At 36.9% G+C, this 24391-nt stretch overlaps 1 protein-coding gene across 1 annotated transcript; it reads right to left on the bottom strand.

Moving 5' to 3' along the window:
* Positions 1 to 783: 783 nt before the first annotated feature.
* On the bottom strand, positions 784 to 23609 carry Rpe65 (retinoid isomerohydrolase RPE65). The gene is made up of 15 exons (XM_075978955.1): positions 23531 to 23609; positions 22387 to 22469; positions 19322 to 19472; positions 16614 to 16721; positions 16383 to 16524; positions 14623 to 14770; positions 13153 to 13234; positions 12816 to 12948; positions 12572 to 12711; positions 11703 to 11832; positions 5652 to 5766; positions 5470 to 5564; positions 5255 to 5366; positions 3749 to 3911; positions 784 to 986 (listed from the first exon to the last, which is right to left on the bottom strand). The coding sequence occupies exons 1-14, from the start codon at positions 23539 to 23541 to the stop codon at positions 3760 to 3762; spliced, it is 1602 nt and encodes a 533-aa protein (XP_075835070.1). The 5' UTR covers positions 23542 to 23609; the 3' UTR covers positions 784 to 986; positions 3749 to 3759.
* Between the last annotated feature and the right edge of the window lie 782 nt (positions 23610 to 24391).

A 24391-nucleotide genomic window follows, 5' to 3' on the forward strand; every position in this document is an offset into this window, starting at 1 on the left:
GTTACAGAGATTGTCCCGTTTTCATTATTTCTAGTCTCTATACAAATTTATTGTATTATTTACTTCTTTTGTTCTTATATTGTATTTTAGTATCTATCTATCTATCTATCTATCTATCTATCTATCTATCTATCTATCTATCTTTGTTTATTCCTTCCTACAATGTGAAAATTTGCATTTGGCCAACGGGGGATCCCTGTGACTGTTTTCTAGAATAGTGAATAATGTGGCATAGATTTAAAATAAATATTCCTAGTCAACAGATCTTGCCAGTAGCTGAGCCCAGGCTCTATAGTGACTACATTTCTCTATGCAGTTGTTTTCCCCAAATATACAACATCTGTGGTTTGGCAACAAATTCTAATCCATGTTGACGGTTGTGATATATCTTAAACGGTATACCACAAATGTGAATTTTAGTTATTTCTCAACTATAAACATTGTAAAACTATTCCTTGAAGACAGAAACAATCCATAGGTGATTGTAGAAACATTGTTTTTAGCTATAGTGCTACTGTAAAGGTAAAAGCAGGTTTGACTTTAATAATATTATATTTGGGAAAGACACAGTGAAGTCAGAAATCCCACTAAGTTATGACCTAGATTTGGCTCTCTTAGTAAATAGATGGATTTATGGAACTTGTTCTACACTAATCTAGTCATCTGACATGTTAGACAAGGGAACCAAGTCCAATAGAAATGAAAAATGCCTACTCCACAGAGTGGCTATGGGGTTTAGTTGAGTATAATGAATGAAGAAGGTGTAGAACAAGGTCTGGTCCACCCAAGTCAGAAAAAATGTCTCTTCTTCAGATGATTGTGAAAGTGATTGAAAGAGCATCCTTTCATAGGGTAAGCACAGTTCCGACAGCCACCACCAGCAAGACTGATGACAGTTTTTGGGTCTTCAGAGGAAGCCTACTTCCACCTAGATTCCTCACCTCCATCAGTGGAAGGCAGGTGTGAGAACTTGAACAGTGATGGCTCTGGAAAGATACCCAAAGGATACAATGAATCTCTTTCCCAGTACTCATAACTTCACTACAATTCCATTAATTTTATGTATCAGCAATTCCTTTATAACTGTCTCAAAAAAGAAAAATAAGAATGGTTTGGACTCATAAATAGATTGTAAGATTTAATGAGCAGTTACAATTTTTATCTGTGGTTAGACTTGGTGACTAAGTAAGTAGTATAATAGTAGTTTTATTTGAAGTAAAAATTTAAATTAATTAGAATATTTTTGGCTTTATTAAAAACCAAATATTTTAGAAGAATGTGTCTTATTTCAATGTAGACTTCACTCAACATTTTTATTAATATCATTATTACTATTATTTATTTTTTTGAGACAGGGTTTCTCTGTGTTGCTTTGGAGCCTGTTCTGGAACTAGCTCTTGCAGACCAGGCTGACCTCTATCTCACAGAAATCCACTTGCCTCTGCCTCCCAAGTGCTGGGATTAAAGGTGTATACCACCACTGCCTGGACAGTTTTATTATTCTTTAAGAGAATAACTAAACATCCCCGTCTCATTTTTATACCATAAATGTAGGAAGGAAGGAGTTTAGTTCATAGTAGGTACCCTATAAGTGTTACATGGCTACTTTCAGAGTTTATTTCCCATCAATATTGAATTTTAATAAATTTTGTATTCTTTAGAGGGTGTGTCTAGATTATTCCTGTCTTAGTCAATATTCTATTACTCTGAAGATACAGCATGACTGGGACAATTCTTATGAAAGAAAACGTTTAATTGGGGCTGGCTTAGAGTTTCAGAGGTTTAGTCCATTATTGTAATGAAAGGAGGGAAGTATGGTTGGCAGACATGTTGCTCAAGAGGTAGCTGAGAGTTCTATATCTGGATTTACATGTAGCAGGAAGATAGAGAGAGTGACTGGGCCTGGCTTGGGCTTCTGAAACTCCAAAGCCCACCCACAGTAACATACTTCCTCCAACTAGGCCATACCTACTCCAACAATGGCATGCACCTCCAATGAAGTCGTGCCTCCTGTTCTCTCTCAAGTAGCATCACTCCCTAATGACCAAAAATTCATATGGGAGCCATTCTTATTCGAACCACCACACTTCCTATCAGGCCACTATAAGAAAGCATGGTATTTTATTACCTAATATAATTGTGGAGTATTGGAGTCATAATGCAATAGGATTTTAGAACATGGATTCTCTCTGATGTCTGTTTGCATTTTCTACTTTATAATGTAGTCCAAGAGATTTTGTCGAGATTGTTTACAGTTACTAATTACTCCTTCCTTCCTTCCTTTCTTCCTTTCTTCCTACCTTCCTTCTTTTCTTATTTTCTTTCTCTCCCACCTCTCTCTTTTAATATAGGGTCTTGCTATATAGGCCAATTGCCCTTAAATTCACTATGTATGCTAAGTTTTACATCAATTTGTGATCCATTTACCTCAGCTTCCCAAGTGATAGGATTAAAGGTTTACACTCAGCCATCAAATAACCTCTTGATCATCAGATGTTTTATTGTCTTTTCCCTATTGCCGAAGGTGAATATAAAATACTCAAAACAGAAAAAAGACCTTATCTATAAGAAGATGTTATTTTAAATATGACTGCTATTATCAGGTAGAGTTAAACTAACTCAACTGAATTTTTTCTCCTTAAAACGGATTTATTTTTTGCTAGAAAGGTCATGGTTCTCTCAGTCTCTCAAGTAGATAGTTTTACCTTAAAAGAAAATTTCTTTAATTCATTTAGTCTATGTGTTAATTTCCCTTACTTTTCCATTATATATTGGTTAATTCTATTAAATTTGTTTCTTCAGAGAATCTTAATACACTATTATATATACTTTTATTAATGACATAAGCCTTTAATAGTTAACTAAATTTTTGAGACATTATTTGATGGGGTCCTCAGTCAGTTGTACACAGGTTTTCTGATTGAAAAATCAGATATAAATATTGATTACATTAAATAGAATAAAATAAAGTATTAACTTATAGAATAAGAAAGTTAAAGTTGATTAGTTTGAAAATTCTTTACCAATTACACACACACACACAATAATTGCTATGTAGTTCTGAATGACATTCCCAGTTCTAAGAAAAATGTTTACTTTGACAGTAAGTATACTTTCTCTTCCTTGACTGAGCAATGCTACATACAAATCAAGTATACAAGATTTTGATTCTTAAATATTAGACAATAATGTGAAATATGTAGGCAGATAGTGTTCTAAAGGCAACTGTTATTATAGAATAGGCAGCTTTAAAAGCTTACATTTTTCTTATCTGATTACTAAATGCTTCAAATAATTTTTCAGTTTATGTCTATCTCACAGAAAATGTATCATCTTATAAATAAGCAATTAATTTTTAAAGAAATACTTGCTTAACTAAGTAATTTCTGAAAAGCACTGAAAAATCATATATACTTTCAACTTAAAACCACGATAGGTCTCAAGCTAGAGCAGAATTTGATGATAGATTGCGAGCTAGTTGACCTTGGTTTTGTCATTAGAAGCATGTCTTGCTAGAACATGTTGATGTTTTTATTTTTTAATTAAAATTTACATTTATTTATTGCATATGGAAATGTACATGCCATGGTGTGTGTGTGTGTGTGTGTGTGTGTGTGTGTGTGTGTAGAGGTCAAAGGACAGATTTCATGAATAAGTTCTGTCATTTCACTATGTAGACTCAAGAGATTGAACTCAGATTTTTAGACTGGCAAGAAGTGACTTTACCCACACAGTCATTTTTGCTGACCTGGAATATGTTCATGATCTTTTGAACAGTCCATGGAAGGTAACAGGGATGTTAGTTTCCACTTCAGCCCTGGCAACTTCACTGAAGTCTTTGGCATTCAGAATCAGGAGGTATGCAGGTTTTTGTTCTGCTCCAGGACTCACCACCACGCTCAGAACCACACCTGTTAATTAAGGCAGTTTTGAAATTTTGAAATCAGGTCTTAAGATTATCTGTCATTAAAATTATGTAGATAGTAAGGTGGTATTACATTATCAAATATAGAAAACTATGTGACTTAGCTTGTTCTGGCTCTTCAATTACCTGGCTGTGTGACCACTTGAAAGAGTTCTCTAAACTGTTCCTTCTTAGACTAGGACCACTCCAGAAAGGGAGTGATCTTGTCTTTTTCTCTTACAGCTGCAACCACAGCATCTTACTACAATTATTAGATCAAAGTAGAAACTCACCAATGTTGACTATGTTAATGGATCTATGTTCTTATCTGTAACATAATACTATAGTCTTTGTTCTATTTACTACAAAAAGTTATGACAAAGTGCATGCTTTAAAATTTTAAAGCAAAAGGGTGTGTTTTAGTTATAATTTTCAAGACCTATATGTAATTTTACTTCTTCCAGACAAAATAAAAGCATACCTTTTATACTTTAGAATGAGCAGTATGAATGTACAAACTATTCACCAGAAAATGACCCCATAATTATTTCATTCTTCTATACTTTTTCATATTTTAATATATTAATCTTGTAGAGTATAATATATTTCCCTGTATTTGCATTAATTTTAAAAGTTATCTTATTTTCATGTGTATGAGTGTTTTACCTGCATAAATGTCTGTGGACCTATCTATATGGATGGTGCTCATAGAGTCCAGAAGAGGATACTGGAAAACCCTAATTATATCTGGTTGTCATCTATAATGTAGGCAATTGAAGTTGCCCCCAATTTTCACAAGAGCAGTCAAGGTTCTGAGCCACTGACCTAGCTCTCCATGTTCTCTAGCATTAATGCTTAACTGAGACTTGTGGGTATGTATTACAGTTGCTCAATATATACTGAGGCTCTGAATTCTTTCTTGGCCCAAACTTACTAAAACAAAGAAACAAACAAAACCAATAGAATTCTAGAGCATTTATTGATCTGCTAGAATATTCTATTTGTCTTCTATAACTCTACTACTTTGTCAGAAATTTATTTTGGTCAGGAAAAGCAAATACCTAGAATTATTACTGTCACACTGTTTTCTCATCCTTTCCATTCAGAGTTCCAGTATGACGCAAAAGGTGTTTTGCTGTGGTTGTTTTTGTTTGCTTATTTGTTTTTTACTATTAGCAATCAATAAGACCTGACCACAGATGAAATTTCAATTCTTGAGTGTTGTACAATTCACAGTTTAAGAATCAGTTTTGAAAATTAGGGAATAATCAGCCTAACCCCTTTCCTAATATCAAACACGCAGAGTTTCACCACAAAGGGAAGTTCAGATATGTGTGTTGCTTTCATTACCATCATCTTCTTCCAATGCATCTGGATGACAAACAAAGATGGGTTCAGATGGGTAAGAATCCGGCTCTTGCCATATCCAGATTTCTTTAGTTTTGACATTCAGCTTACAGAGCTGCTTGTGCCCAAGAAAAAGCAATTGGTTAGTTTATGAGTGGCTTTAGTTGACTAGCACATGACTCAAAGTTCTATTGGGTGTTACTAAGGTGCTTCATTACCTTGTCTGGAACAAAGTGATTCAGCCCAAGTCCATATGCATAAGTATAAGGTTTCCCCCCATATTTCCGATAATTTATTTGGGGAAATTCAAAGGCTTCAAAACAAAACACAGACATAGGAAAACTCAGTCTCTTTAAGTAGGACATCTTTGTTTTGTAATGTTTTCTTTAGATCAGCTTACCTTGACGGGGCCCTGAAAAGAGAACCTCAGGTTCCAGCCAGATGGTCTCATCACTGCACAGAATGGCTGTGGCAGTTGTATGGGCAAGTGTGACCAAATTCTTGCCTGTGTTAGCCTTAGGAAGAAGATAATAGAGACCTCGGTGATCAGGGAAGGAAATCCAAGCATCTGTAAATGCAGACTTCTCAAATTTCACCTCCTCTTTTCAGAGGTCACCATACAGGGAGGAACAACAAAACAAAAAGCAGACTAGGAGGCTGGCTACTGTATCAGACTAGAAAGTCTCTCAGATGGCATATTGGCAGGTTATAAGTGATTCACTGGAAACACATTGTTTAGAGATAATGTCAACCTCTACTTGAATGTGACAGCCATATTAATTAGTTTAAAATTCTGGATAATTATTTTATACTTCAGAAAAGGTAGCAGCATGTGGCACTTTCCTGTCCTGAAACTTCATTCTTCTATGTAGCCAATCAGTGAAGCAAATAGGTTTCTTAACCAATTTACTTACTTGTGTGTGCTAGGCACCACACTAGGTGCTAGGAAGAAAAGGGATATTTAAGGATTCTCCAATTGTCTACAATTTCTCTGCTACAAATGCAATTGACCAAAAATGTGGTCATTTGGTTACTTCCTAAGTACTTATTGAGCATCTCCTATAGATTATGGATTATATTAGGTTTGGGGAGAGAGTTATAAGAAGGGCTGAAATGGCCCATGTGGCATGTGAATGTAGAATTTGGGAAAACACATAAAAGCATTATAATTTGGGACTTTTTCATTGTTTTTTGAGACAGAGTTTCTCTGTGTAGCTTTAGAGCCTGTCCAGGAACTTGCTCTGTAGACCAGACCAGAGATCCTCCTACCTCTGCCTCCCAAGTGCTGGGATTAAAGGAATGTGCCACCATTGCCCAGAAATCCAGGGCTTTTGTAATGCTGTAGGATAAAGGAGAACATATGTAGCACTTGCTTGTGGGTATGAAGAACAGAGCATTACAGTGGGCTCAGAACATAAGACAGTGAGTATGTTCATGTCAAGTGTGTGTAGGAAACTTTCTGTCTGTTTTAAGGAGTCAAAATACAAGGCCTAAGAACAGTCTGAAATTGAAGTTTGACTTCAGATTAAAACAAGAACAGGACTTTAAAACTCAGGAAGAAATAAGGACTTTTCAGGGAGTAAAAGTGGTATAGAATTAATCAGCATGCTAGGTACTTGTGAGAAAGCAGGTATGACTGGAAGATTGTCCCGATGACAGTGAGAAGCAGAAGTTTTGAACCATGGTAAGACTGGGACCCAAACAGAGAAAGCCAGACTGTGGGGCTAAAGACCCAGTCTGGAAGCATAGAGATGGTTTTCCTGCTTCTACCCATTCAAAGTTTTTGAAGACTCAAAAAGTTTAGGAAATGTGACAGAGCTCCATGCAGGGGAAGAGTGGGGAAAAGATAATTAATGAGAGGTCAGCCCAGAATTGACTGAAAAGAACCTACGTGTAACTCTCCCATGGTCCAAATGAGGAGCAGAAGGAGGGAGAACATGAGCAAGGAAGTCAGGACCGCGAGGGGTGTGTCTACCCACTGAGACAATGGGACTGATCTAATGGGAGCTCACCAAGGTCAGTTGGACTGGAACTGATGGAGCATGTAATCAAACTGAACTCTCTGAATGTGGCTGACAATGAGGGCTGACTGAAAAGCCAAGGACAATGGCACTGAGTTTTGATTCTACTGCATAGACTGGCTTTGTGGGAGCCTAGTCTGTTTGGATGCTCACCTTCCTAGACCTGGATGGAGGGAGGAGGACCTTAGACTTCCCATAGGGCAGGAAACCCTGACTGCTCTTAGGACTGGAGAGGGAAGGGGAGAGGGAGTAGAGGGAACGGGAGGGAAATGGGAGGAGGGGAGGAAGTGGAAATTTTTAATAAGTAAATAAAAAAATAAAGAGAAGTCCTTTTTTTAATTTAATTAAGTGTATTAAACTAATAAAATATTTTAATATAAATAAAAAAAGAACCTACATGTACAATGGTAAAGCCAAATTGAGTGAAAAGGAAAATGGTACTGAGAACATGAAGGAAAAAACAATAGTAAAGAAAGGCAATAGAAAAGTGATGACACTATACACAGAACTATCATAATCACATCCACCATGCACTATCAAAGGGGACTGGAACAACAGCCAATTAGCCTCTGACATCTCCTTTTATCACCAATACGAATACAGAACACTGCTACTTCACCGTGACAATGTTAGTGAACAGTATCAGTAGTTTTTATTTAGATGACAGACACTGTGCAATGCATTTGGCATGGACCATATACATTTGGCCTTCACAGCAGGTAAGTCCTGTCCTTCCCCCATTTTACACATGAGAAAATTGTACCTCAGATGAAGCACCATGGCTAAGGAACAGAGCTAGGATGTGCCTCTACCCTAGTCTTAAACCATCTGCTTGGTCAGAAGATGTTTTGAAGAACAAAAAATATGTCAAGTGCATATTACTGCCTTCTAGCTAGGATATATGAAAATGACATGTAGTCAAACTGTCAAATTAAAAAAAAAGACATTTATTTCTTCACATATGCATGTAGTAGTATGCATAAACATGCACATAACTTTTAGATGATTGCATGAAAACAGTGGAAGATACTTCTGGATCAAATTTTCACTTTCTTCTAGGTATTGAGGGGAATTTCACAGGGGCAGTGAAGCTTATGTTCTATTTGGAGATTAACAAATATACTTAGTAAAGTATACAGTATAGCACAATTGTAGGAACAAAAAATAAAAGAGGGACTCAATGTGTGAAGGATTTGTGGGTTGAAATTTTAATAGGTGATCTGAGTAGGCCTCTTTGTAAAAGTGGCATTTGATACAAAACTCTTAGATGAGGAAACCTGCAATGCATTCAAGCAGGGAGAAAAAAACAAAACAAAACAATCCCCCAAGACAAAACAAAAACTGTTCAAATCTGGGGAAAAATATGATGAATATGTTCCAGAAGCACTAGGGATGTGTGGTGGTATTTAGGAGAGTTTGTGGGGAGCTAGTAGGTTTAGATTGTGTAAGGCACATGGGTTATAGTGAGGACCTGGGCTCTCACTGTGGATAAATGAGGGGAAGCTACAGAGGGTTTGTGCAGATAAGGAACACACTGTGATTTATTCTTAAAGAAATACCTCTGATTGCTTTGTTAAGTCTATACTTGGGTATTTTTTTTTGTGAATGTGGATAATAATGAAAGATTGGACTCAGCAAAACTAGTTTGTTTTATAGAAATCCAATCTAGAGAAAATGATTCTAGCTAGGCTGGTAACATTGAGACAAGGTAGATGGGAGTTGACAGTTTCCTGGTGAATGGAGTTTGAAAGTGAGAGAGGCAGTAACCCTGCACCATGGTATCTAATCTAAGCAATTAAAGGTTGGTAATTGTCCCAGAATGCTTGAAATTGTTGCAGGTGAGTGTACTTTTTGGTGGGTGCGGGAGATAAAAAAATTCAGGTTTTGTTTCTGAATATTAAAGGAAAAGTGGAGGTGGTGGTTGATAACTTGAACCTTGAGATTATAAACCCGGAGAGTTGTTATGAAGGGCACTTTAAAATGATATGTTTAAGCAGTGGAAATACTAAAAGACAGATGGGAGCAAAGGCTGAGTGATAGGGCCTACCAGAAAAGGAAGGTGTAGTGGTAGTTTATTGAGGCAAAATATGTTGAGAGGTCCTAGTGAGGATATTATGCTTATTAATTATGGCACATTAAAATAGTAGAGAAGGATGACCTGAGATGGAGGGAGGAAGGGGGAGAATTGCTGGAGTGATGCGTCAACTACAAGGATGAGAGAGATTAGCTCTGGTTAGAAAGATAGATATTCAGGATATAGGTCCAGAGGCTGGCAGGTGATGTGATTCTTTTCTGATTACTTCAATGTTTCAGATAAAGAGAAAGCATCAATATTATACATGAAAGTGGTTTAGAAAGTATAAAAGTGAGGAGAGGAGGTGGAATATTTAACTATCAAAGTAAGACAATATGTGAAGTTAGGAAATGAAATAGTAAGATTTGTGGTCAGACATTTAAAGCTGAGGCAATTAGCATGACTGTGTGTTTGTAGCACTTAAATTTAGATGAAGAGGTACAAATATAGAGAGGATAGATAATCTAATTGAACTATGATGTGATTTTTGACAAGTCTGATAAACAGGTAAGGAAATGTTTATCTACAAAGATGTACAAAATCATTGACCATGACAGATAAATTGAGTGAAAATGAAAAGTGAAATTTTCAGGGTAATAAAGGATAGCAAGTGATATGTTCAATGGAAGGAAATTTATATAAGTAGGGCATGTAATATTAAAATATGAAAGGTACAGCTAGAGAATGGAGTAAATTGAAATTGCAAAGGATCATTTAAATTCTAAAAGGAATTTTAGATTAAGACTGTCAACTACTCAATCTGTTCCTCATGCCACTGTGCTAGAGGGAACCATGTCATAATACACCCTACACACAAACTTCCTCAGTGAGTCCTTACCAATTATATGCTATCCAGAGTCCGATAAAGAAAGCCCTTGTATAGTCTCACTCCAGTTCATCTTTCCAGCATCTTCTCTGCTCACCATGAGGCATCCAAGGGACTCTGTTATGCATCTTTGTTAAATCCTATTTGCATTTTTATTTTTGGAACTCTTTATCTTTACAGAAGTCTTTTTTTCCCTATCTGCAGAGCCCAATTTCACCCAACTATCATTCTTTTGCAGTTTGCCAATATGCTTAAAGGAAAGACAATCACCTTCTTAGCTGCATTTGCTTTGCTTTACCTGATTTAAGTCTTTTGTTCAATGTAATTGCCTTAGTATCTTTGTCCAAATAGGTAAGCACACAGACAAAGAGAGTATGTTATGTGTTCATTTGTTTACATGAGAAAAATCATATTTTTCTTGATTTTGACTTGTATTTCTATCTCACTAAAAGTTATGGATGTTTTTGGTATTATTCTGAAATACTGAAGAGAGAGACCAACATGTAGAAATAAAGAGATGGTTGTGTGGTGGTTCAGAAAACCAGTTCTTCAGACATTCATGAAAACTGTGTTTTCTGATTCTAAGTTTGCCGTTCTTTCAGCACTAAGTTTCTTTAAAGCATACTTTCTTTTTTTTTGCATACTTTCTTAATAGTAGTATAGACCCACTGATTCCTACAGTAATTCATAGATGAGTAACAGCAGGTTCAGAGTGGACTTTCCTACAAGTCACCTAGTATAATAAAGTAGAGTCTCATAGTTACCTTCAAACGTTTCATTTCCAAAGGAAGATTAAACTCACATTGAAGAAGAAAACATGTCTGCATCCCAGAGGACATTTGTTTCAGAGACTGTCTGCTCTCAAGGTTATTTTTTTTCTGAAAATCACCCCTTCTCTATAGTGTTCATTTTACAGTGTTTCTTTTACTTTATCAAGAGAGTATTTAAGACTCAACTTTCAGTTTCATGTTTTTTTAAAGTTTCTTATTTATATATTAACAAATTTTAATGCTATTTCTCTTGCCAGTATGCCTACTGAATTTATTTCATTTACCAAACCTCCAGAGGGATATTCTGAATACCTCCATAATAATCAATAATATTATTGGTTATTTTTGTTGTCTAATGTCATCTTCAGATTTATAGAATACCAAATTTCCTTTGTAAATTAACCGAGTCCTTGCAAAAACTCTCTCTGATCTTTTATTTCACCATAATTTAAAATTATTTAGAAAATTTATACAACTGCCAAAGGATGCTAGGAGTCACTGGATCTACAGTCACTAAATATGCTTTCAAAGGGATTTTGTGATTGAAAAAGCCATGGAATTAGAATCAAGAAAACTACATCTCATCTGAATTCTGTGGAAATTATCTTTTCTAAATCATAGCATTTTTTTTCAGTTTTAGTTTCCTCATTTTGTAAAATGAGAGATTTAGTTAGTATTTTTAAAGCGATCTGAAATGTCAAGATTATGAATAGACATGACAGTTTCCAAGAGAGATGAATCACAATTGTAAGGAAGTAACCTTGTCAATTGTCAAAGGAAGCACATATCTCCTGACTTCAGGCTGAGGAGCCTTCATGGCATTTCTTTTCACTTCTTCCCAGTTCTCACGTAAATTGGCTAAATATAAGTAATTATAAACAAATTCAAACCTGTGAAAACAAGAATTCAAGCATGAACACAATTACAAATAATTTGTTTTGTTTTGAAGTAGGGTCTAGTGTAGTACGGGCTGGCCTTGAACTTAAGATCTTCCTGCCCCTTCCTCTCAAACACTGGCATTTAAAGCATGCACCATTACACCTAACCAATTAAAAACAATTTTAGAGATGATTCATGACTTTGAAAGCACACACGGCTAGTTCTTTAGGCCACAACCAAGACTGCTATTGACAAAAAGAATCTCATAACCATTTCCTCTTGCTACCCATTGAGGGGAAAATAAAGAGGCTGCCTCATGGATATGTTGCCGTAACAGCAGTTTTATATATTCTTTGTTCTGCTTCACTGCCTCCACTCTGTGTCCTTAGGAATCAATGTATTTTTAATGACTAGCCAGAGAACAGCTTGTGAGCTTCTCTTATTCAGAACGAGGGAGGATTCAAGGAATCTTACAGAACTTATGAAATTTAAAGTTACTTTTAGAGTCTCAGAATCTATTTTCAGGTCTGCTTCAGATCCAGTTGGTTTTCGCTATTAACTATAGTTCCGATGGCCAGTCTATTTCTGATTTTCTAAACTCTCTGATTACTATCAATTACACTTTTTACTATTTTATACCATTTCTCTTTTATATATTCACAATAAGGGATAAGGACCCCCACCTCTATTCAAGCTCTTTGTTTCCAGAAGAAATTGGAGATAGGACATTTATCCAACATATTTTCTTACCCTTTCCAGCAGCAGAGGTCCACAATCAGAAACCCATTGTCTTCATAAGTATTGATATGATGAAAAAGATTGAAAGGAGAGGTCCTGTATTTATTATTGAGGTATTTTCTTCTTTTTTTGTCAGCAACATGAAGCCAAACCTGGAAAGGTAGGAAAATGTTTTGATAAATTTATAAAGGAAAAAAATATAAAGTACTTTTTTCAGTATCACAACTTAACAAACAAATAAATGAATCAGACATACCCCCATGCTTTCATTGGACTCAAAACAATCCATGTAGTTGGCTCCCCAAAGACTCCATGAAGAGAGGAACTTGAAAAGATTAATTTTGACTGGAGTCTCCACAAAAACGATATAGTTGGGAGTCAGACCAAAACTGTTCAGAAAGACAAATGTGTTTGTGAATGGGCAGGCTAGTTCTTGGTTACTAAGAAATAGGTCTACACATGGTATATTTAGTTATTCAGGTCTATAATGTTTACATGAAATCAATTCGTTTTAAACTGTTTTTTTCTACAAGGAACTGTCTTGATCAGGTAGACAAATGAGATCTTTACATGTGAGCTTTTCTTCAAATTACCTGTGTACGTAAGATGGTTTGAACCGATCACTGCAGGGGAACTGCACAATGATCTCTGACTTGTTTATTGGATCTTCCTTGTCTGAAATAAAGCGGTTTCAAAGGCTTTTGATCATCATAATTATCATAAAAATCCTCCTCCTCATCTTCTTTTCCTTCATATAAAGCATTTTAAACAGTTTATACAAGCAAAAGATGAATTTCCAGGTGTATTTTCAATTTTTTTTTCAGAACGTGTTTTCATCTCCTTGGTCACTGGGATATCTTAGTGGAATTTCGTGTTATTAAGGGGTTCGTGGGTGAGTGATAGTTACCTAATGGTTCTGCTAAGCACCTTATAGGGTAAGAACAGAAATTTGTACATCTTAGGAAGAAGCCTCACTCAGGAAAGTGAAAGGACAGTAGCATAGAAGGGAGCCATTAACATGCTGTCAGCTAACGAATTCAGACAGAAGACAAGAAAGTGGCAGCTAGTAACAGGTACAGACCTTAGGGAAGCTGATGGAATGAAGGTGAGTTATAGATGGACATTAAAGAACAAACACCCCAAACTGGTGTTTAACAAACTGCTCCTGTTGAGGACATAGGAGAAACTCCAGAGTCCAACTCCACTCTGAGTTTTTATAGGCTCTTAGCGGTTCCCTTCTCCAGGCCTCCCTCTTTTTTTCTGGCCCTGATAGCCTCCCTTTAATAGGCTCTTTTCCTTCAGCCTTTCATTTACAGTCAGAAACAGTGTCAGTCTCTTTCAGGGAGGGGCAGCTACCCCCACCCTGGAAGCACCAAACTGCTCTTCTTTAACAGGCTCATCTCATTTCTCAGTTCTGTCCATGTTCTGCTGAGTTCCCATCATTGTGAAGATGCCCTAATCTAGGAAAATCCAAACAGCAGCAAATTTGAAAAAACACACAGGGAAGAGTACTATAGAGTCACATCTTAGAAAAAGTGGAAGTCAGGTTTAAGCCCAGGGAAGTAAAGCAGTGCTTTAGTGTAGACAAAACTCCCTCATAGTATTGTAAAGTTCCTTAAAAGTACAGCATGGATGAGTGATATCAACAGTTCTGTCCAATATGAAGTTCTGTTCAATAAATACTATGCATGCTAAAGTTCATGCATGAGAAAACAATATAAATGACTTCTTAAATCATGGCAAGGTCCTCATTCCAAAATTTCTCAGTCTACCCAAATAGGAACTCAATATTTTGCTTGGCATATGAATAAGTTCGCAATAAATGTTTTCTAAATATAAATTTAAATAATATTTAAATATACATGCACTAGGTCTCGAAACATTGTAGAATAGAATTTAGCCCCTTGATTTCTGGATTTTGAAGTCATCATTGTTTATTGTCTTGCCTCTGGACATTAGTTATCTGGTAGGATAGGAATAAGAGAAGTCTTATCAAGCCTGAGAATAATTCTGATACTATAATCTATATCCTCTATTCCCAGCACTTTTGATAACAGACTCACTTGCTTGCAGTGGCGGGATCTTAATAATGTTGTAGGCAACTGAAAAATTTTTCCCAAAGCAATTGCCAATATTGTAAACAGTTCCATCACTTTCAATATGTGGATGAGCAGTGGCGCCATTGACTGAGACATAGTTGCAAAGATCAACCTGTGGAATAAAACACGGATGTTGGGGGCCCTGTCAGCTTCAGTTATAAACTATATGAAAAGGGGCACTGGGTATATTATTGAGGTTGAGGTCAATAAACTAATGCCATAATATCCAAGCTCCTTCCTTTTTATCTCTTTGAAAATAACATCACATTAATGTTATTTATAGTCCTGAATTCCATGATTGATCTCCTAGATAGCCCTATCTCCTTTGTACTCCCGTTTCTAAGTAAACACCTTAAAGTATAAATGCTTATATAGTTTCTACGAGCAAAGACTTTCAGTAACTTTCCATCAGGAAAACAGTTTCTTTCAAATTTCTAGCCAATTATTTAAGCTTTCAGATTTATGCAATTGTGTACCATTGCTCCCTTTGAAACTACTTACACTTCTAGATGACTAGTTTCAGTTTAAAGATTGACCTCTACTTTAAAATATCTGACCCATTTTTCAATCGCATAGTGATCAAGGACATTTCTGGTATTTAGTGGACAAGATCAGGACCATCAAGCCTCTGTAGCATGTGGGACAGTCCTTCAGTTAAGAGTCATCTCCTGCCCAAAGCTTCCACAGAGAACTGCTGCATGTCTAGTCTAAAAAGATTATTTTCAGTTTATGAAAAAAGGTCCCTTATTTCTCCATCTCTGTGTCTTTGATAATGCAACCCTCACTCTAAATGCTCTCTGAACAAATTCACTGAAGCTACCTGTATTCTCTACCCTAAACAAGTTCCTTGAGACATACTTTTGTATTTTCTTTCCTTAGGTTTATATTTTCTTAAAAGATTCACTACATTCTGAATCCTGCTATTGGGTTCTTCTTTGATTTCCTCATCTAGAGGTTAAGCTTACTAAAGACAAGAACAAAACCTTGAAAAATGTGTTAATACATACTGGTTGAGACTGTGTGTCTATTTTAAGAAATACTAAAGAATATTGTCTAAGTCATCAGTAAAATATGTCATTTTATAATATTTTGATTAATGCTATCCCATTTAAAATACAGGTTTATTTATAAAAAGAGGTATCTACAAGGGATAAATTGGTGCAACGTAGTTGTTTAGAACTACCAACGGCAGGTTTTCAACATTAATAGCTAATTTTTGAATACTGCTGTTTATATCTTATGGGTCAAAGACAGTGCTGTGCTACTCATTGATATATCCCTGTATCTTACAAAAGTTTTGATACATGGAAAGGTCTCAGAGAGTATTTGTGTTACAAATGAATGTTAGTTGTTTTAAATGTATGTATTTAAAATATCATAGGTTAAGAAAGAAATTTTAGCCAGGCGTGGTGGTGCACACCTTTAATCCCTGCACCCCGGAGGCAGAGACAGGCAGATCTTCATGATTTCAAGGCCAACCTGGTCTACCAAGTGAGTTCCAAGACAGGCTCCAAAACCAGAAATAAACCCTCTCTCAAAACAAACAAAAACAAAAAAGAAAGAAATATCACCATTCATATGTTACATATCTAGCAGTTGGTGACCAGGAAGAAGTTGAAAATTAATCTGTCTCATGTTCTTTCTTTTGAATTTATCCTAATGTTTTAAATCTAAGTTCTCAACTTTATGTACTTGAGCAATATTCTCTGAGCACAATGTCCTACCTGTTTAATTGTCTCCAAGGTCTCTGGGTTAACTTTTGTGATAAAGTTGGTCTCTGTACAGGCATAGTAATCTTCTCCTACTGGGTATATATTTACAAGGGCATTGTCAGTAATCTCCACTCCTCGAAAGTAAGAAAAAAACCTGCAGAAGCAAATGATTTCCTAGTTTATTAAATTTTAGGTTTCATGAACAAAAAAGGTTGATATAAAGTGCAGCTTGGTTTTATTAACCTGGAAAATATGTTCTTGCAGGGGTCTGGGAAAGCACAGGTGCCAAATTCTGTTATGACAATCCTCTTCTCGGTCATTGCCCGGACATAGGCATCAGTGCGGATGAATCTGGAGGACATGGAAAAATGGAGAAAGGATACATTCATGCAGGGCAGGTGAAGCTGAGAGTCACTCAATGTGTTTTCATCAAATTGGAATCAGGAACTCAAAAAGAATGGAGAGAATCATCAACTCCTTTTATTGGAATGACCATAAAAGGAAAGAGCTTAAATTGAGTCTTCTAAAACTATCTGTGGTTGATAGGAAAACTGTGGTGCCAAAAGTTAAATGATTGACATATGTGATTGAAACAGTGGTCAAAGTTAGACAAAGTGAATGTCTTATATCATACACAGTGTGATCAGTAGTTTTCATCAATGTGACATAAACTAGAGTCTTTGGGGGGAAAGGGAACTTTAGTTCAGAAGATGCCTCCACATTCCTCCAATCCTCCAGATTTCCTATATAAATCCATGGGGCATTCAGTTTTAAATTAATGATTGACATGAGAGATCCCAGTTCACACTGGGTGGCACCATAACTGAGCAGGTGGTATAAGAAAGCAGGCTGAAGGCTGGAATGATGGTTCAGCCATTAAAATCATTGGCTACTCTTCCAGAGGACTTGGATTCAATTCCCAAAACCTGTGTGATGGCTCATAACTGTCTGTAATTTCATTCTCAGAGGATCTGGCACCCTCTTCTGGCTTCTGCAGACAATGAATGAATGTAGCACAAACAGTCAAACATAAACATGAACTAAAATTTCCAAAGACATATTTAGAAAGAAAGAGAGAGAGAGAGAGAGAGAGAGAGAGAGAGAGAGAGAGAGAGAGAGAGAGAGAGAGAGAGAGAGAGAAACATGCAAACCAGTAGGCAGTATTTCTCCATGGTCCCTCCATTTCCTCATTCCTTCCTGACTTGGCTTTCCGTATTGATAAACTGTAAAGTGTAAGATGAAATTAATCCTTTCCGATTTATTTCTTTTATTACTTTTGGCCATGATTTTTATTACAGAAATAGAAAACAAACTATGACACATGGGTTCTTCACACACACAACTCATCACATTATAGGATACAACGTGCTGGGTTATATTCTTTTCATTATCCCTTTGACCTTGTGTTTCTTAATTTCAGAATTTATTGTACACTTTAAAACTTAGCTATTATTGAATTTTATATCTCTCACAGATAAATAGCAGATAATAGATCTGCTGAGCTATTTCCCAGACTACCTGGCAAATGCTGTCTATGGTTTATCACATGGAGGGAAAAGTAAATTCTGATTTTGTGTGTTTATGAAGAGGATTGTATATGAAAGTGTACATTAGAGGATATATGAAAACTTTGTCTAAATTCCAAATTTGCTTTCCTAGAAAAATTTATGCTTGGCAGATGCTATTTCTCTTTTGTCACATTTCAAATCCTATTTCCAGTTTCACCTTACTCTTCCTTTGACGTCTCTTCAAGACACTTGAAATTCATAGTGATCATACCACTAAAAGCTTGAACATTCAAATAGGAATCAGGGTATTGACTGTGTTGATGTGGGGGATTCTTAGAATGCTGACTTTAGCAATAACTATTTATTTATTGTTGATCTTTTTATTAAAAATTTTATTACTAATATTATCATGTGCATTGAATTTGGCTTGAATGCATATATGTGTTCTACATGTGTGCTTGTTGACCACAGAAGCCAGACAGGTCATTAGTATTTCTTGGTTTTGAGTATCAGACAGTTGTGAACTGCAGCAGCCATGGTGTGAGAATTGAATCCTGGATCCTTTGGCAGAGCAGCTACTGAGTCTTTGCTTTAGCCCTTTAGTAAATAACTCTTGTTAAAATAAAAAGAAGTTTATGTTGAGAAACCATGTTTCGAAAAACCAAAGGAAAAAAACACTTTATGTCTCTCTTTCTCTGTGTGTCTCCTCTCCCTCTGTATGTTTCTTCTCTGTACCGGTCCATCTATCTCTGGTGTTTCTGTGACATATTTGACCCTTTCCTCCTTTGTATCACCCTTTCTTTTTCCCAGTTCCTAAAAAAAATTTTAAACACTTGTTTGTGTGTGTGGTGTACATGTCCACAATGTGCCATAGAATGCATATAGAGTTCAGAGGACAACTTGCTGGAGTCAGTTTTCTACTGCCATGCAAGAATTGAACTCAGGTGATCAAGCTCAGTGGTATGCAAAGTTTACCTTAGAGTTATCTAACCAGCCACCTTCTCAGATCTTTCTGATGATAAAAATGAAAGGAAACAAGATTAATAGTAGTCTAATTAACAGCAGCTTTTCTTAATACTGCATTCTTAGTACTCATGTAGTCATGAGTGTTGAGTAGATTCGTTTCTTGCATTTTATAGATGACAAATGAAAGAATTAGAGGCCAATTTCCTTCCATAAGTCATCAGTGAAGACAAGCAGTGCCTGGTGGATTCAGGATTTGAAAACAGCCATGTTTGGCTCTGAGCTCTTCACCCTAGTTATTCCATTTTAGCATTCTTAGGTGACCTTGCTGTTATACAAACCTTCATAGAGCATGAAGAAATAAGAAATAAATGAGTTTGGAGGTCTGCTCGGTGTTCAGGAAGATGAATGTTCACACAAGGAGAAAACTGAAATAGGATCTACTATGGTGAGGACAGTCCTATAACAGTGCTGATTTACCTCCTATGGTATGTGACGTGGCCCTCCTTAAAGTCAAACTTGTGTAAAAGGGCTTGTCCATCAAACAGGTGATAGAACGGCTCAGATCCAACTTCAAAGAGCCCTGGCCCACATCGAAGGAGACTGCCAGAGAGCCAGAGGGGAATTCTTCCTGCAGCGAAATGAGAGAGCATGTGGTAACACTAACTAGATTCCCAAGATGCCTGTCCATTTGTCAGCTTACCTTTGGATAGGGCATCAGGTTTTCTTAAGCAATTTGGTGGATTGAAAAGTAGAGGGATTTTAGGAGCATGGGTATGTTGATATAGAAAAACTTTTTTTTTTAAATTTTGAGTCAAGGTTTCACTGAGGCACCTTTGATGATCTATACACAGTTTATAAACCAAATTGCCCTCAAACTCAGATTCATCTGCCTCTGTGTCCTGAAGACTGAGATTAAAGTTTTACACCACTATGCCCACATAGAAAAACCTTTTAAATGAAGCCACAGAAATGCTGAGTTTTTAAAATCTAAAACTCTCAGTTCTCTTGGGTGTAAATCAACATGTTTGTTGAAATCCATTCTCTGTGGCAGAGAAGGTACAAAGCTAGGTGTTAGGGCAGGATACTCTCTAAAAGCCTTTGTTTATTTGAAAATTGAGGGGCACCCAGGATTTCACTGGGGACTTCCATCTTCCGTGGCAAGGCTTGGTCTGTCCTCCTACCTCCAGAAAAATACAACATGTTTGCTTAATTCTTACCCCATCTTTATTTTTCAAACAAATGTATTACAGCCTACAAATCAAGATTAATAGCCTACCAGACATTAGATACAAATTAGAGGCTGGATGGTGGTGGTGGTGCATGCCTTTAATCCTAGTACTTGGAGACAGAGGTAGGCAAATCTCTGTTATTTCGAGGCCAACCTGGTTCCCAAGAGCTAGTTCCAGGATAGCTAGGACTGTTACACAGAGAAATCCTGTTTTAAAAAACAAACAAACAAAAATTTAGAAAACAATGTTTGCTTTGACTGAAAGCATATTCTTGGTGTTTGATACTAGGGCTAGATTGTTAGCACTACCATCTAGCTGAGAAGTGTTGACTTTTATAGAACAGGACAAAAAGAAAGATTTGCCTAAGCACTGACATTTCGTATAGCATCCTATTACACCCAACAAGGCCTGGATGAGTCACATGGAGTCTTCGGACAGAGTTGATAATGGTAACAGTGATTGCTGTCTGTTGTCTACTTGGTGTCTAATACAGGGTTAGTCAATCTACTTAAATTGCCTCTTAGTCTTCACAATATCCACACAAAATAAATGTTGATCTTTATAAAGTGAAGGAATTTTTTGGTGTGAGCTTAGCCTTTAATGGCTGAGCCATATAACATACATGTCCCTCAACTGAGGCATGGATAAAAAAAGTGTGGTATCTACACAATGGAATATTTGTTACTCAGTGGGATGGGGGAATGATGGCATCATGAAGTTTGCAGGCAAATAAATGAAACTAGAAAAAACCATCTTCAGTGAGGTAACCCGGACCCAGAAAGATAAACAGGAGCCTTCATCCAGTAACTGATAGAACCAGATGCAGAGATCCACAGCCAAGCACTGGGCTGAGTTTCAGAAGTCCAGTTGAATAGACGAAGGGATTATATGAGCAAGGGTGGGGTGTCAAGATCATGATGGGGAAACACACAAAGACAGATGTCTTGAGCTTGTGGGAGCTCACAGACTCTGGACCGACAGCTAGGGACTCTGCATGGGACTGACCTACACCCTCTGCATATGGGTGACAGTTGTGTAGCTTGGTCTTTTGTGGGGCCCCTAGCCTTGGGTTCAGGACTTGTCCCTGATGGACCTGACTCTTTGGAACCATTACCTATGGTAGAATGCCTTACCCAGCCTTGATGCAACGGGGAAGGGTTTGGTCCTGCCTCAGCTTGATATGCCATGCTTTGGGAGGCCTTACCCCTTCTGAATGGAGACAAGGAGGAGTGGATGAGGGGTTGTAGAAGGGAGGTGGGGAGAGGGAATGGGAAGAGAGAAGGTAGGGGAAACTGGTTGGTATGTAAAATAAGTAAATAAAATAATAATGAAAAAATAAAGTGAAGGAACTGAGGTCCATCCAAAAATATTTAAGCTGCTGATAGGAACCACAGATGGTGAAATAGTAGTATTATAAGAATACTATCATCTGCAAGTGCTTCTGATGTAACAGGCATAACACCACAAACTTTCAATGCAAAACTCTCAGACTCTTGTTACTAGGCTCTCATTTAAGACCTTTCTGGACAGACACTCATAAGACATTTTCTGTATGGAGGACATTGAAGAGGACAAAGGTATAGTCTTTATTGTCAAGGCATTCCCGTTCAATAACATATATCCACACTGAGAAAGCTAAGTGGAGGTAAAGGAGAGGAAATAAATTCTTAAAATTAATACCCGAGGTTCCAAAAAACAGCATCAGAAGCAATTCTCAAAGTTTTGGATGTCTTAAATCTGTTTGTTTTCATCTTACTCTTTTTCTTTTAGGTTCAGATCCTTTCAATTTTTTTAAATCATTTGCTCTGTTTATATACATATGGGCTGTGCCAAAACACATGGGAGGTCAAAAGACAACTTGTAGTTGGTTTCCTAGATGTGGGTTTTGGGAGCCAAACTCAGGCTTGTCAAGTTTGCTGCCTTACCTGCCTCATGGATTTTTTTATGAATTAATAAGTCTTGGGCTTATAAAAACTCACTAGTTACACTAGACTTGTATTCAGGTTTATTTGATGTATTTTTATTTAGTAAAATATTTTAGAAGAAGACAAAACAAATGAGTCCCGTAATCCCTTCCTTGTATTGTGGAAATATAACCAGTACTGGGAAACTTGAGTGAACATGAAACCTGAGAGAAATGATCTTGACAAAAATGAACGCTTTCATCAGAGTCAAATTGTAGTGACCCAAATTCAGTACTCAGAGGCTAAAGCAAGAGGGTGTCATGTTTTTTTTTTTTACATGAACCTAGGCAATACAGTAAAACCCTAATTTAGAATAAACAACAAACAAGGCAATAACAATGAGACTCACCTGTAACATGAGCTGTTAGTGGTGAGGACAGTTCCTCCACAGTTTCAAATAACTTCTTGTAACCAGCAGCAGGATGTTCAATTCTAAAGTGTGGGGGTAATGATAAAGAAGCCTAGTTTATTCTCAAAAAGTTCTAGGAGGTAAATGATATTGTACTTGGAGAAAGATACTTTAAGGACTCCTTCCAGTTTGGCTGCAACCCAGTCTACTTAGGGTTTTATAGGATGCTGCTTAGGACTTTCCTTTCATGTCAAAGAGAATATTCTCACTTTTCCTAACCGTGGCCATATGGTCCTAAACCTACTTTCTGCAGTTTTTCTTGACCCTGAAGGCATATCAACTAGTCCTGCTGTGTTCACTTCTCTTCCTGAATTGTGATACCCACAAAGTTCTCAAGAACTACCCTGTCCTAGAGACACACAAGTTGAGGCATCTCTGACCTTCTCATGAACTCATTCATTCACACAGAATGAGTTCAGCACTCAGGGTCAGATGCACCACCCTTTATTATTCACCATACTGTGCTATTAGCTTTTCCTATCATCTCATGTCTCTACCAATCCTCAAGAGCTATAGCTCTTTCAAAAATTAGATCAAGAGATTCAGGTTCTGTAATGTTTTGTGTGTGCCTATTTCTTTTGTCTTATCTTTGCTTCTGTTTTATAACTTCTTAAATTTCAGCCCTGTCTAGACCTCTTAATTTTAATTACTGTTTATCAATTACTTATTATTAGACACTTTATAAAAAGAATTTTATATTATACTTGAACATTTAAGTCTCTAAAAACTACAGTAGGGTAAGTAGTCTTAATATATTACTTCTGAGGTTGAAAATCTTTAAGAATTAATTAGTTTAGCTTTAAAAGTATATGTAATTTGCCAAAGACATACAGCTAGGAAATGACAAGACAAGACATAAAACTCATCTCAGTGTTCACAACTGCCTTCCAAGCGCATTGCAATTCATACAGATCTCTCACCACCATTTAAACTTTGCATATTCAGTCAGTGGAGGGAGAAGTAACTCCAGCCAGGCCCAAGGGACTTAGGAAAGCTGTTACCTAATATTATCTCTCTTGAACATCCTGAAATACTCCATTTCCTACCACTAATTCATGACAGAAGGTCTCTTAGAGATACTTACTGGATAGACATTTTTCTCCCAGTGAAGATTAGAGAGTAGTGGTAGCAGCTGTAAGACAAGGAACCAAGTCCTTAGCCAGGGCTTTTTTGTATGCCATCTAATCCCCCCGGAAGTGCCTGTAGCTCTGGGAATCCTCTCCACCCCTCAGCTGATGGAGGGTAACAGAAGTGGCTTTCAGCACTTTGGATGCTTACACATTATTTGGAGTTGGTGTTTCCATAGCAGTGTTTTGGCTGTTTTCCACAGACCTGGATTCTTCCCAAGGAGAACGAGAAGTAGGTTGAACAGAAAGGAACTGTGTGAGCATGCCATTACAGTCCATTAGCTGACTTCAGTCCCACGCTTCCTTTTGTGCCCCCTCTGCCCAATACCTCTTTGCTATCATTCTCACCCTCATTAATTTACTCAATTATTTAAAAATATCTATTTTACATGATCTAGAATTGGTTATATATAGTAAGTCACTATCCTCATGTAGTAATTGTTATGGTGGCCAGACACTGTTTAATATTTAGATAGTGCTAACTTTGGAGGTGTATGAGGTGCTGTCATTGCATGGCTTACCCATGCTATCCTTCTTTGGCACAATTCAGTACCCAGGTCCTTTCAACAAGGCAGGGAACTTTAGCTGTCATTTGTTGTTGAGGAAAAAATACTTCATGCTCCTGCTTATCACCACTGCTTCCCTATTGTTCGTCACTGTCCTGACCATTGCTCTTTTTTTTTCTGCAATCAGAGACTAAGCAATGCTATTTTATTCACATGTACACACTCATTTTAAGCTACTGTTATTATTAAGGACAGACATACACTGTCCATTGAAGTATTAGAAAAACAGACAAGATACAGAGAACAATGAGA

This window comes from Microtus pennsylvanicus, chromosome 7 (assembly GCF_037038515.1).
Source record: "Microtus pennsylvanicus isolate mMicPen1 chromosome 7, mMicPen1.hap1, whole genome shotgun sequence".
NCBI classification, from domain to species: Eukaryota; Metazoa; Chordata; class Mammalia; order Rodentia; family Cricetidae; genus Microtus; species Microtus pennsylvanicus.